Raw genomic sequence first — 14,445 nt, 5'->3', positions numbered from 1 at the left:
TTTAAAACTAAATGACATAACCAGTCAAGCAATTTTGATTAAAATTAGAGATTAATTAATTACAGTTATATCAGCCTCAGCATCTGGTCTATTTCTATGTCACGTTTTATCACAGTGAACCCTTTTGTAAAAACTGGTTCATACAAACAGCAACAAACAGTAATAGTTTCACAGTGTGCCTGGTAATCTCAGGATAGTATTCAAATAAACTGATACAAGAACCTGAAAGAAGAGGAGCCTGAAAGAAGAGCAGAAATACTTATTTCAAAGTCAAATACCTTGGATATCTAAAATTGTGTACATTCTTTATAATATGTAAATATGACTAGAAATGTGGGACAAGAAGCACAAAATCTTTTAGTACACACTAAGCCAATATTACAGTCATCCCCTGGCAATGTGTTACCCACTCAATGTTACAGACTGAGCACCTGAGCCCATACAACTGAGCCTTGCCTAGAATTTACCAGGCAGAGGACCTATTTTCTGCAGTATGTCCTGTAATAGGAAAACACTTCTAATTAAAAAAAAAAAAAAAGACCAGATGGAAAGATACAAACTTCACTTTTTTTAATAAACTGTACATTTATAAGCAGTTTAAATATATACTTAGAGGTGGTAGAGAAACTTTATTCTGGTGATGTCCAACTGGGAGGTAGTACATGAGAGCATATGTGTTACTTTTAAAATATACTTTAAATAGCTAAAATACACCTCAAAACTGAAATTAAAATAAATGGGTACAGAATCTCGTAAGCACGTCTACAGAAGTTTTGGTATCTGTAATCTCCAATTATAAAACCCCTGCTCCAATTTTACAGATAAAGTGAACGCAGCACCTTCCGAAGCAATTAACTATTAGGTACTAGAACCAAAGTTACAACAAGGCAACTTCCAGCTTAAAAGAATTCCCCAGTTACCAACACAATGAATAGTCCAGAGGTGGTATGTTCTACAGTCACTTTTTCAAACAAATCTTATATGCAACTCAACATATAGAACATATAAAAATAGTGTTTAAAAAAATAGAAATAGAAATAAAAAGCTTTTACAATTTATTTTTCTTTTTATTTCAATGCATTTTATGGCTGTTTATGAAATTCATTTTTTAAAACATAAAAAAAGCAAGCACTTAAAAAATAGGGTTCTGACTCCTAAGTTCATAGAAAATCCTATACTGAAGATAAATTTTTAAAATATTAATCAATTAGTGGTTTAGAAATGTCATTACCACAGTGCTCAGGGAAAGGAAAAGAGCAGTCTCCTCCTCATTGGTAATTGCTTTCTAGTCACATATGAAATAGTATACAGGGCCAAATAATTCATGCCTGCCTATTCCTTTCTAAGTTCCAATACAAGCTTACATTTCAGGAAAATCACTTTGGGTGACCTCTTTAACACAACACCACATAAGCAAACATATTTCTAAATGTCTGTTTTTGCTGATATACATACATGCTGGGATCTGAATATTTAGTCAAAAGCTTTTCTGGGACTTACTGGAAAGGACACTGGGGAATGACTTGATTCTAATTCTAATTCTGTCAAGCATTCATGAACTTTTAATAGAAAGCGAAGTAATAAGTCATCAAATCTGCATCTTAACCAAAAAAAGATACAAAGTAACAAGTATCTTAATACTTTGGCTTGAAGGGAGTAGGCGGATCACAATGACAGTACTGAAGGCATGGAGATCCAAGGGTGAACTCCAGGAAAAGTTAGACTTTATTAATCCTCAACCATGGAGATTTAGAATCAGCTAAACATGAGGCTGATTCCTGCACTGTGCTTTTAGAAATCAAAGGAATATAATGTAACTAATAACAAATATGAGAAGAAAGTGGGGTCGGCTACCATCTTTTTTTTTTTTTTTTTAAGTATCAGGGCCTGACCCCCTGGGGAAAAGAACAGTTAACTTCAATGCATTGAACAGGATGACTTAGATAAACAAGTAAACTGTATGGCTGCCTGAGGGGAAAGGAACAATTTTAATCATATCATAGAGAACAGAGGCACCTTGGCAGAGACACCACTTACCCCTTCCTCTCACTAGTCCTTCTTCCTCTGCCTTTTCTCACCCAAAAATACACCAAATCCAGAAACTTCTCTAATCCCACAAGTTTTCTCATATCTCTACCTAGAGGAGGGTGAAAGAATTACTGTATGTTTTTGGTTAAAAACGAAGATCCAGAAGCCACTTTGAGATTGTGCAAAAGTAGGGAAAGGAAGCAAGGAAGTACCCAAGTCAGCATAGTTGCCACTTCCCTCAGCTTGGAGCCCAGACATCACCTCATCAAGCCAGCACCCTCTAGCAGACAGCCACATGGAATGGGGAAGAGTCCAAGTCTCACACTGGTCCCAGAGCTGCCCAGTTTCCTCAGTGGATCCACACACAAAGTAAGGTCTGACAGCACCCCAGCTGAAAAGAGGTGCTGGCCCTTTAAGGAAAGCCACTGGGAAGCCCTCCGTCATTTACCCCACCCTCAAAAGCCCCACGGTCATTTAAAGAAATAACTCCGTACACAAGTTACCTGCTCTGCCTCTGGCACATCTCTTCCAGTACAGAACACCCGCAATTCCAAGAACGTGAGTCAAAATAAAGATGGTTGATGGCAAATAAGATGAATCTAAGAGAGGCATTTCCAGGCCCGTCCTTCCTCCTTCCTTGAGTTTAGCCACAAGCCCACAGCTCAGGCAGGCCTCTGAATGCCTTTCTCCTGAGGTTACTGTTGTCCTGAACTATCAGCACACAGTTGTCAGAAACTTCCTGGCGGCTTCTCCTCCACCTCGTTGTTGAATGTCTTTCAGCAGGCAGTCCTAGATGGGGCTAAAACTGTACAGTGTATCTCAGACAAAGCCCAGGAAACAACTGGCCAGAGGGGGAGGGGAAAGGGAAGGAGGAACCAGGAGAGTAAAAAGGAGCGCCTAAGCTAGTGCTGAGCTGACTCAAATTCTATCTTTGGCATCCTCTGTTCAGCTTAAACAAACAAACCTCAGACCCCTCTACAAGAAGGGAGGGTATCAGAGGACGTCACGCTCTTAACGTTCCACTCCCAGCCAGGCTGGAATACCAGACTTCAGGATGGAGCCAAAAGAAAAAAGTCACAGAATTACTAGGGAATTGCTTGCGGGGAGGAGGCAAAGTACACAAGGATGTATTTTAAGTGTCCATGAGTACACTGGCCAGTGGGAGGGCAATGCTTCCATGGCCTAGGAGGAGGAGGCCAGGGATCCAAAGATCATTACAGAGAGGATCACATACACAACAAGCTCCATGCAATAGATCTGACATCACAGCATGATGATGAACAAGGACGACCAAAAACCAGTGTGTTTTCAGGACTGGAAAATCTACCATTAGCTGCCCAGGGGGATATGGGGATGTTCAGTGACAGCAGAAAACAATACCTTCCACAAAACTAAGGCCTGCTTACAAATGAAAACTTGATACGGAGGCTGTAGCAGGAACCGAAAACACCTTACCACTACATACCTACTGGAATGACTAAAATTAAAAAGATAGATAATATCAAGGCAAGGACGTGAAGCAGCTGGAACTCTCATACACTGCTGGTGGGGGGCGGTAAATTGGCACAACTGCTCCAGTTTGGCAATTTCTTATAAAGTTAAACATACACATACCAAATGACCAAGCAATATCACTCCTAGGATTTACCCAAGAAAAGTGAAAACATGTGTCCACACAAAGACCTGTACATGAAAGATAATAGCAGCTTTATTCAAATGAATGAAAATCTGGAAATAGCCCAAAGTCCATCGACTGGTGGACTAGTAAACAAATCATGGTGCATCCGTATAGTGGACTACAACACAGCAATGAAAAGGCACAAACTACTGATATAAGAGCGGGGATGAATTTCAAAAGCATTCTACTACATGAAAGAAGCCAGACACAAAAGGCTACATACTGTATGGTTCCATCCATATGACATTCTAGAAAAGCAAAACTATAGGGACAGAAATCAGGTAAGTGGTTGCCCAGGCCTGGGGGTGAGGGAAAGAACTGACTACAAAAAAAATAAGGGAACTTTTGTGGTGATGGTTCCATAACTGTATACATTTGTCAAAACTCACTGGATTGTACACCCAAAAGGGTGAGTTTTGTTGTACATAAATTAATACTTCAATAAACCTGACACACCGAAAGACTGGAAAGAAGTTTGCACGACCTAAATTGAATATGCAAAGGCCTCATGGTACCACTGCTCCTCTTTTCATCTACTTTTCTCTGAAGAGATATTTTATAAAATGAAGTGTGGACACACAACATAACATAGAAGGCCCAATAGCCAGGAGCACATCTAACATCCTCTGTGACACCTTTCGCTCAGGGAAGAGTTATAGCTTCTCTTGCTAACAAACTAGCTCTTTATTTATTCCTATGGTGCCTTTTACACTATGGTATGTAAATATGCTATATTATCTCACAAATAAGCTTTACTTTTTTTTTTTTTGAAGACTTTATTTATTTATTTATTTGACAGAGAGGGAGCACAAGTAGGAAAAGTGGCAGGCAGTGGGAGAGGGAGAAGCAAGCTCTCCGCTGAGCAGGGAACCTGACGCGGGACTTGATCCCAGGACCCCGGGATTATGACCTGAACAGACGGCAGGCGCTTAATAGACTGAGCCACCCAGGCACCCCATAAATAAGCTTTAAAATGCAAATTGCTTTAGTACCTGTAAAGTTACCTTTATTTATTTTATTTGGGGGGGGAGGGGCAGAGAGAGAGAGTCTTAAGCAGGGGCTCAATGCCTAGCGCAGAGCCCAATGCAGGGCTCGATCTCACAACCCTGAGATCATGACCTGAACTGAAATCAAGAGTCAGGCTCTTCACCAACTGAGCCACCCAGGCGGCCCATCTTTTTTTTGAATCTTTTTAAAAAAGTAAATAAAAGGGAAGTGTTTTAGATCTGAATAATCTACTAACCAAAAAGATGATAAAGGTCCCTTGAGGGGAACAAATACAATATGAATATTTTAATATGGCATCTAGATCATCTATAATTTTGTGCTAACCTATATCTCATTCATCAAATATTTACCGTTTACTATGTTCCAGGCCCTGTTCTAGATACTGGGAACACAGTAGTGAACAAAACAAAGACCTTGCCCTCACGCTTATTATATACCAGTAGGAGAAGATGGAAAGTAAACACAAACAAGCAAATACATAGTTTGTCACGCAAATATAATGGAGAATACTAAAAGAGATGAAAAGGAGAAGGAAGTGCCAGTGGGGTCAAGTTTCCAGTTTTCAGGGAAGGCTTCTCTAATAAGATGGCATTTAAGCAGAGACCTAAAGAATATGAGCAAACAAATCATATGGCTATCTAGAGAAAAAATGAGCCAAATTTTTTAAGAAGCAAGTGCAAAGATCCTGAGGCAGAAGTAGGTTTGGTGTGTTCAGGGAACATGGAGAAAACTATATTGGTTGGAGCTCACAGAGAGAAGGGGAGAGTGTCAAGAGATGAAGCAAGAGAGATTATCAGATCACCTATGACTGTATGGGCCACTTGTAAAAACTGGCTTTTATTCTAAATGAAGTAGGAAAGCTTTGGAAAGTTTTGTGTGAAAGAGTGACAGGATTTAACTTAGGGTCTTAAAAGAATCCCGCTTGCTGCTATATTGAGAACAGACTATTGAGAGGCAAGAATGGGAGCAGGGCCACTGGTTAAAATGCCATTCCAGGGGCACCTGGGTGGCTCAGTCAGTTAAGCGTCTGCCTTCAACTCAGGTCATGATCTTGGGGTCCTGGGATCAAGCCCCACGCTGGGCTCCCTGCTCAGTGCGAAGTCTGCTTCTCCCTCTCCCTCTGTGCTCTCTTTCTCTCAAATAGATAAAATCTTAAAATAAAAAAATAGAATAATAAAATAAAATACCATTCCAATAATCCAGGTGAAAACTGGTGGCTGAGAAACAATAGCTGGGACCAGTGTGGTGTTAGAGCTGGTGAGATGTGGTCATATTCTGGATAAATTACAAAAAAAGAGTCATCAGGATTTGTTCATAGACTGGATGTGGGGTGAGGAAAGAAAAGATAGAGTCATGGCTCCCTGAGTTTTGGCCTGAGAAATTGAATGAACAGAACTGCTACGTCCGGAGATGGGTTGCAGTTGTTCTTTTTTGGGGGGGCGCAGGAATTCTCTTTTGGATACAGCAGGTTTGAAATGCCTAGTAGATATACCGGTGGAACTCTGAATATGCAACTGAATATATGAATCTAGAGTTCCAGCAGAGACCCAGGATGAGTTTTAAAGCCAGGAAACTGGGTGAGATCACTTGGGGAGTGAACAGAGAGAGAGGAGACCAAGTTCATGGACTAAGCACTGGAAACGCTGCAACACTATATAGGGAAGAGGAAGAACCATCAAAAGAAGAGCCAGTGGATTAAGAAAACCAAAAGAGCATGATGCCCCAGAAGCCAGGGGAAGGAAGTGTTTTAAGAATTAGTAATTAGGGGTGCCTGGCTGGTTCAGTTGGTAGAGCATTTGACTCTTAAGCTCAGGGCTGTGGGTTTGAACCCCATGTAGAATGTAGAGATTACTTAAAAATAAAATCTTAAAAAAAAAAGGTAGTAATTAACCATGCTAAAGCTCTTAATGTGTCATGATGAGGATTGAGAATGGACCACTGAATTTAGCGATGTGGAGGTTGCTGGTGACTTTAATAAGGGCAGTTTTGATGCCAGAAAAGGTCTGACTGGAGTGATTCAAGAGAGAATGGGATTTATAAGAATATGATGAACAGCATGGCGACCAGAGTTAAAAATTTAAAAATGGGCTGCATACGTGAAAGTTGTTAAGAGAGTATATCTTAAAAGTGCTTATCACAAGAAAAAAAAAAACCTTTGGTAACTATATAAGGTGACAGATGTTAATCAGACTTACTGTAGTAACATTTTGCAATATATGTAATATCAAATTATTATGTTGTACACCTGAAACTAATATACTGTGTCAACTATACCTCAATTAAAAATAATTTTTAAAAGTTAAATGTAAAAAAGAGAACGGGAGGAGAAGAATTAGTGACAACAAAGTAAAAACTACTCAAGGAATTTTGCAGAGAGAGGGATGTCTTGATGTGTGAAATAATCAATGTTTGCTGAAAGGAACAGCGCAACAGAAGGAAAAGGGATAGAGCAATCCAGGGGAGACTAAGCCGGAGCGCCCTCTGGAGCAGGGCTCTTGTGAAACAGAACAGTTCATTCATTCATTCAATTTAAAAACACGGAGCATCATGGTAGACACAGTGGACACAAAGATGATGGTGACACACCTCTTACTGTGGAGAAGCCCTGGAGCTGTGATACCCAAAGAAGATGAACTTGCATGGAAGGGCATTTATTATAATATGCTCTACCAATACTACAATATACTAACATTTACGAAGTGGCTACTAGAAAGCACCTTCACATCTGTTACTTCATTTAATCCTGGTAATATTATTAGCTCAGTTAATATGTTATTATATATTATTATTATAAGTGGGGATATTTTACAAATCAAGAACTTGGGGCTCATAACATCATGTGTCATCTGTAACTCAAATTTTTTTAAAATGTTATAATAAAAAATAATTTTTTAAAAAGAACCTGAGGCTCAGAAAATTCAAGTTATTTTGTCCAAAGTCACAGAGTAAGAGGATGAACTGCCATCTGAACTTTTATCTGTCTGATTTTAAATCAATGTATTTTATCACACTGTCTCCCTTTGCTAACATGTTCTGGCAAACTAAGTACACTAACTTGCGGTTAAACAATTTAAATATTTATATGTTTGGAATACTTCCTCTTTACAAGACAGTCTGTACACAGCCCCACCCAGCTCCAAGGAAAGAATCTCAACTTTGACACAAACGTCACAGTGCTGGTACTGACTATAGCACTCACTGTACAATTTTCTTTTTGCAATCTTATAAATATCTTCACCATATTTTCATTTCCCAAAGTGAAAGCCATGTCTCTGTCTTATTCTACTACCACTGCAAACCTGTCTTAATTAGAAAATCATATATCACACTTGTGCCATTCAAAAATACCTAGGAAATGTGAAGAAAAAAAAAATCCAAAGCACTCAAATGTCAAGACACATTCTGAACCTACCGTTATTATTAGAGAAGACAATGAAAGGTATCCAAAGTCATTTGCTCCTCATAAGATGGCACGCTAGACCTTGGATACACCATTTTTCTATATATGACAGGTAAAAAGTTTGTTTCCAGCCTTTGTGTATATGTATGCTTGTCTGAAGGAAGAAAGAAGAGAAATGGGGCTGCCTTTGTGAAAATAAAATAAATTTTTCACTTAGCAAAACTAAGATGGATCTGTGTGCTGTCATTTATAGGAAGTGGTTAGAGGCTGGCAGGAGGGAGTGACTGGGGTTTTTTTAAAGATCATTTATTATACAAAGAATGGGCCATTTAAAGTCATATTTAGCACCCCCCAGGATATCCCTTCTATATAACCAATGGGCAGGGCCCCAAACCACCAAAGAAGCCCTGTAAAAGCAAGACTCTAAACTTCATTAAAGATTTTAGACCTACTTCTCTTTAGGATTACTTCACTCACCAGAATTTAGGATGATCACCCACAACTGTTACCCACAAGAAATCTCAAAACAAGGCAACACCCCAGAATCACTTTCATGTCTGTGACTGGGATGAAAGCAAGCCGGTGAGAAAGGGCCCTGCAACTGTTACTCACACGGCCATCGTGTTAGACCTGGTCTCAAAATAACTGACATCCACAAGCTTCTTAATTTGAGCAGATGTAGACTAAAAATTTAGGACCCATCTAAAAGACCGAAATCTGGAAAAATAATGCTTACAAAGAGGAGACTTTTTTCAAACAACTATACCTAGGGGCGCCTGAGTGGCTCAGTCGGTTAAATATCTGACTCTTGGTTTCAGCTCAGGTCATCTCTCAGGGTCATGGAGCCTGCTTAAGATTCTCTCTGGGGTGCCTGGGTGGCTCAGTCAGTTGGGCATCTGCCTTCCACTCAGGTCATGATCCTGGAGTCCCAGGACTGAGCCCTGCATCAGGCTCCCTGCTCAGCGGGGAGTCTCCTCTCCCTCTGTGCTCCACATCCCCCAGCTCGCGTTCTCTCTCTCTCACTCTCTCAAATAAATAAATGAAATCTTATTTAAAAAAAAAAAAGATTCTCTCTCTCCCTCTCCTTCTGCCCCCCCCCCCAACCCTCTCCCCACTCATGGGTGCACGTGCTCTCTCTTAAAAAAAAAAAAAAATTGGTAGAGACTAGCATATGGCTGATAGCATTGGAAACCCTGGGCTTCTGGGAATGGCAGTACCCAGGCCTCAAAGCCTGGCCCTGAGCTCTGGTCATCTGTCTTCTCCCATAAGTCCAGTAGGCATCTAACTACATATAGGCAGAGGATGTGTGCTTCACAGGAGCTAATTAGGAGACACTGGGACATCCTTTCTCTAATGTTTAGCAATCTGGGATTGTGATAACAATCAACATGCAAGGTGCAGAATGCCTACAAAGAATATTCTACATACCCAAGTGTCACTGAAAAAAATGTTAGAAAACTCTCTCTCCCAAATTTCTTGCTCAGTGACCTAGATGCCATGAGCATTATAGTAGCATGGTAATTACAAACTCAGTCTGAAGCCACACTGCCGAGGTTCAAATCCAGACTCTACTATATATGTCACATTAGCACCTTTGGGTAAATTATTTAACCTCATAGAGCCTCAATTTCCTCATCTGTAAAATGAGGATACTAATACTACCTGATAGAACCATAGTGAAGATTAAAGGAGTTAATGCATTTAAGGTGCTTAGATGGTGCCTGGCATACAGTATGTGCTCAATAACTATTGGCTACTATTATTATTTGGAGGAGTAGCATACAAACCACATTTGACCACAAAGACCTCTGAATACTGCTCAGACTGTACAAAACCTTAATAAATTGATAGTTTACCCAATTTTCCTAATCCCAGTCTCCAACCTGCCAGTCCTGTCTGCATTCACTGTGAGATTAATCTCCCTGACACATGCATAATGAGTACATCTTAATGCTCAATGAATGTTCATTTGTAATTTCATTCTAAAACTTCCAATTCCCCACTGTCAGCAAATTAAATCCAAAACTCTCTGGCTTTACAATATTTTCCTCATTTACTCTGGAATGTATTTCCTTCCCATTTCCACAAGTCAAAATCCCATTCGTATGGACCAGCTTAAAGCCAATACTTCCACAGAATTTTCCCTGGTGACTCCCTCCATCCCAGTTAGAAGTAAATTCTCCTTCTCTTGAGATTATATTATACTTTACATGTGCGTTTATTTTTACTCTCTCACTAAAGTTTTTGAAGCTAGATGAATTCTGCTCTCCTATATGAAAGCTCATCACTGAACAACTATTTGTGTAATGAGTGAATTAATTAATTAATGAACAAGAGGGTCTGAAGAGCACTGTGAGAGCCAGGGGTATAAGGGCGGAACATACTGGAAAGAGCTAAACAAGGTCCAGTAAACCATGAGGATTCACAAAATTTAAGCATTTCTTGGGAATGCATCTATTTTGACTGCAAAAACATATAACAGAGAGGAAATACCTGGAAAACTCTTCATCTTATGGCAGGAATAACTCATTATGCTCCTCTAGCTAGCCCCAGCAGGTAACACACACTAACAAAGAAGCTGAATCACTTTTAACAGTGGAATTCCAGGGGCGCCTGGGTGGCTCAGTCTTTGGGCATCTGCCTTCGGCTCAGGTCATGATCCCAGGGTCCTGGGATCGAGTCCCACATCAGGCTCCCTGCTCAGCAGGAAGCCTGCTTCTCCCTCTCCCACTCCCCCTGCTTGTGTTCCCTCTCTCGCTCTCTCTCTCTCTCTGTCAAATAAATAAATAAAATCTTTAAAAAAAGAAAAAAGTGGAATTCCAAATCCACCTGGGAGTTTTAAGGGAAAAAGTGACTCCAAGAACACAGTGTAAGTTTTGCTTTTTCTTAAAGCTGGCAAGAAATCGATTTACTGATTCAGAAATTCCACTTCTAGAAATCTCTCCAAACATGGATTCTGCTCAACATCCAAACTCTGGGTGGCTTTCTTGTCCAGCTTAGCAATCTAGGCTCTTACTCTTAAAAAGGAGAAAGAAAAAGGAGAGTAAAGGAAAAGAGTAAAGATGGAGAGTAAAATGGGTGATGCTCTGTGGTGCAGGCAGAGGGAGAGGAAGAAGCAGGCTCCTCGCTGAGCAGGGAGCCCAATGTGGAGCTCCATGACCTGAGCCGAAGGCATACACTTAACTGACTGAGTCACCCAGGCGCCCCTAGAAGACTCATTCTTAAAACCCAAGTGCCCCTCTCTCTGCCCAGGGCTCTAAACTTAACACAGTCTGTTAGCCAAACCTAGATTCAAATTCTGACTTCACAGTTTCTAGCTCTGTGTCTTTGAATGAATTACTTGATCTCTTTAATCTTCAGTTTCTTCATCTGTAAAATGGGGATAATAAAATCACCTCTTTGTGGTGTTACAGTGGGGATTAAGTGAGACAACACATGGATTATTTGGCACACCAAGCATTCACTATTGACTGTTTTTAAAAAAAACATTAAAGATTAACTCATTAATGTTAGCTATTATTATTATTGTTACTCTACCAGAGCTTTTATGCCTCAGCAGGGTATCAAGCCATCTTCAGTGGCCAATGCAAGGAGCTGTAAGTCAAGGTAAAACGTGTGGTATTTAATAGCTCTAAGCCACCAACTCAATGAATAAATCAAATTAGGCTTCAATGGCATTGCTCAAAAAGGGAAAGGACAAGAATATTTAGTCCATCTTAATATCCATTATTATTATTGTAAATAATCTCTCTCTTTGGGATTCTGATCATTTCCCCCCACAAAGCAATAATGAGACCTAGCTATTAAGTTTTTTTCCAGGAAACTCTGGTAGCCAGTATCTTAAATAAACGAAGACAATTCAAGGAAAAGAAGCCCTGTCCATGGAGATTGCTCTTGAATTTTGCTAAGGATTGTTATTTTTGTACAGAAATATCCCTCATTCCAAGTGAATTCATGATGGAGAGTTAGCATCTGACTCCTATCCAGCTTAAACACATTTTTAAAATGCTTTTCCAAATAAAAACAGTTTCTTTCCCTTTCTTTCTCTTTTTTTGGAAATAAAAAGTTTCAGTGGCAAACATCTTTTAGTGTGATCTGGCTAAGAAACATATGATTCACTTTAGTTTCTCTGAGACACCTTGGAACACAAGAGGGCAGAATGGGCATGAGGTTGACAAAGGGTCAGGCCCTCGACAGTAAGAATAAGGTCAGCAGGCAGGCTTGAGAATGCCAATAGGTAGTTACATTCAAGACTCAGAAGAAGAGTCCAGGCCAAGATAAGAGGTAGGTAAGAGAGACCAACCTAAACTATTTATCCATGGAAACCAAGCTTTGCACACAAACAGCTAATTTTAGATATCTATGAGACTGTTTTCTAGATCCTGGCAGTAGCCCTAAACAATAAAGAGGAAAAACTTGCCATCTGAAGACAAAGATAGACTTGTCAGCTTCTTTACACCTGTGGACCCCTGGAGCCTGCTCTGAACCCTAATCCGCAACACAAGAATCATTTTGGTCTTTCTCAGGAGAATCTACCACCAGGCCCTGCTTATCTTCTAGTAAAACCTGCTCTCAAGAACCCTCACCAGGGTCCAAGGACCAAAGTCAAATGAACATGCCTAATAGGGATCTCCCCTACTAGCATCACTACGATACGAACTATGTGACCCTAGGGACGCCACTTAATATTTCTGAACTTCAGTTTCCTAAAATGTACAATGTGTATAAATATAACTATTTCTCAGGGTTGTTGTCAGTAGGCAGGTACACATCAGATGTTAATAAATAGTTTTCTTCCCCTGTCTCCTTTCATTTTTTTTTTAGAAAGTTTCTTCCAGTCTTACTTATAAACCAATTCCATCTCAGCCTTGGTTTCTTGCTTCACCTAGCATCTGGAATAATCTGTTCTTCAAATACTCAATAGATCCACAAAATTTTTTTCTTTTTTTTTCTTTTTGTATATTTTGTTTTTCTAATTTTGCAAATTTGTATTATTTTCATGTCCAAAATTAGACGTCTTAAAATGACTGATGTACACCTGAAACTGATAGAATACTGTATATTAACGGTACTGAAATTAAAATTTAAAACTTGATTTAAAAATGATTGAGTTGGCATAAATAAAATTGAAAGAACATTTCATACCCCTTTCAGTTCCTTTTCATCATGGAATCTCCAAGTAGTTATGGTTTTATAAAAAAAATTGTTTCACCCTGCACTCTTTGACTACAAATATTACCAGCAACTACTCCTAACAGAAGGCCCCTGGAGGCATCCATTTCTTTCTTTATAGTTTAGGATTACTCCTAGAAATCTCTTAGATCCAGTAGTCATTGGATCCACAAAATTCTTAATACAAGTTCATATTTTTTATTTCTGCTCTAATATTAAAAAAAAAAAAGAGGGCTCAATATACAAAGATGCCACATATAAAGACATAAAGACAAGGAATCTGATTGGCCTACCCTAAGATTAGTGACAGGTTCTCTCATTTAGAGCTTAAACCCCCAGTGACCCCTACTGGACAAAGATAGATACAAAAGATTGAGTTTTATAACCAAGACAAAGAGATTCTATGACTGCCTTTATTCTAGTGAAATTTGCACACATAAGACTCTCATTACACAAGCTCAATCTTGCCTCCAAAACACACACACACGACGTAAAAGGCAGCGATGCTAGGTCTAGTCAGCTCACTCCTTTCACGAAAACATTATCACCTCAAAGCTGGTTGGCTTACTGGCTGCCCCAAATGGATCCCCAGTATTCACAGCTTTGTGATGAGTTCTTATAGAAGAAAGAACAGGCAGTCACTGGCACACAATCCCTGCCCGCCTCCACTACCCTACATTTTTCCATTTCCAAAGCTGACTCACTGTCAGCTCAGCCCAGACTCCCCACCAGCAGCCAGGGCCACTGTGTGTGCCCAGTGAGTAATGCTTCCTCGATGCATCCTCCCAGCTGCCTCTGACTTAACAAGTCATAAAAGGAAATATGGGTAACAGTTTTAAGGGAAGAGAACATACACTCCATCCTAGAGACAGGGATAGTTCCTCTCAGCCCTCTGCAGGGACTCAGAGCTATAGTGAATTCCCTCTAACAGCAGCCAGGTGGCAATGCAGAAACAGCCGAAGGCAGAAACACCAACAAGTACAACAAATCCTTACTCTCTCAAATCTGAGGACAACAGATTCTATTTTGGATAAAACCAAAAGTCATGGGCATTAGGCAGAGCCCAACCCTGCACAGAAGTTGGTTATGGTTCATCCACCATAGACAGCTTGTCTAGCAACAGCTTGCTCAGTGGAGACTGCAAGCCAGACTCAGTATC

General features: G+C 39.9%; 1 protein-coding gene across 33 annotated transcripts in view; it reads right to left on the bottom strand.

Moving 5' to 3' along the window:
* The window catches only part of MACF1 (microtubule actin crosslinking factor 1), a 340,905-nt gene that overhangs the window by 234,024 nt on the left and 92,436 nt on the right, over positions 1-14,445 (bottom strand). Inside the window, exon 1 of one of the 33 annotated variants that reach the window (XM_027623118.2) lies at positions 2,532-2,711. The exons of the other annotated variants lie outside the window; for them this stretch is intronic. Within the exon in view, the coding sequence (XP_027478919.1) occupies positions 2,532-2,640 (109 nt within the window). The 5' untranslated portion in view covers positions 2,641-2,711. Of the gene's footprint in view, positions 1-2,531; positions 2,712-14,445 lie in introns of those variants that run through there. 33 annotated transcript variants of the gene reach the window in all.

Source organism: Zalophus californianus, chromosome 4 (assembly GCF_009762305.2).
Source record: "Zalophus californianus isolate mZalCal1 chromosome 4, mZalCal1.pri.v2, whole genome shotgun sequence".
Taxonomy (NCBI): Eukaryota; Metazoa; Chordata; class Mammalia; order Carnivora; family Otariidae; genus Zalophus; species Zalophus californianus.
The sequence above is the reverse complement of the archived record's forward strand: the minus strand, read 5'-3'. Positions and strand labels throughout refer to the sequence as shown.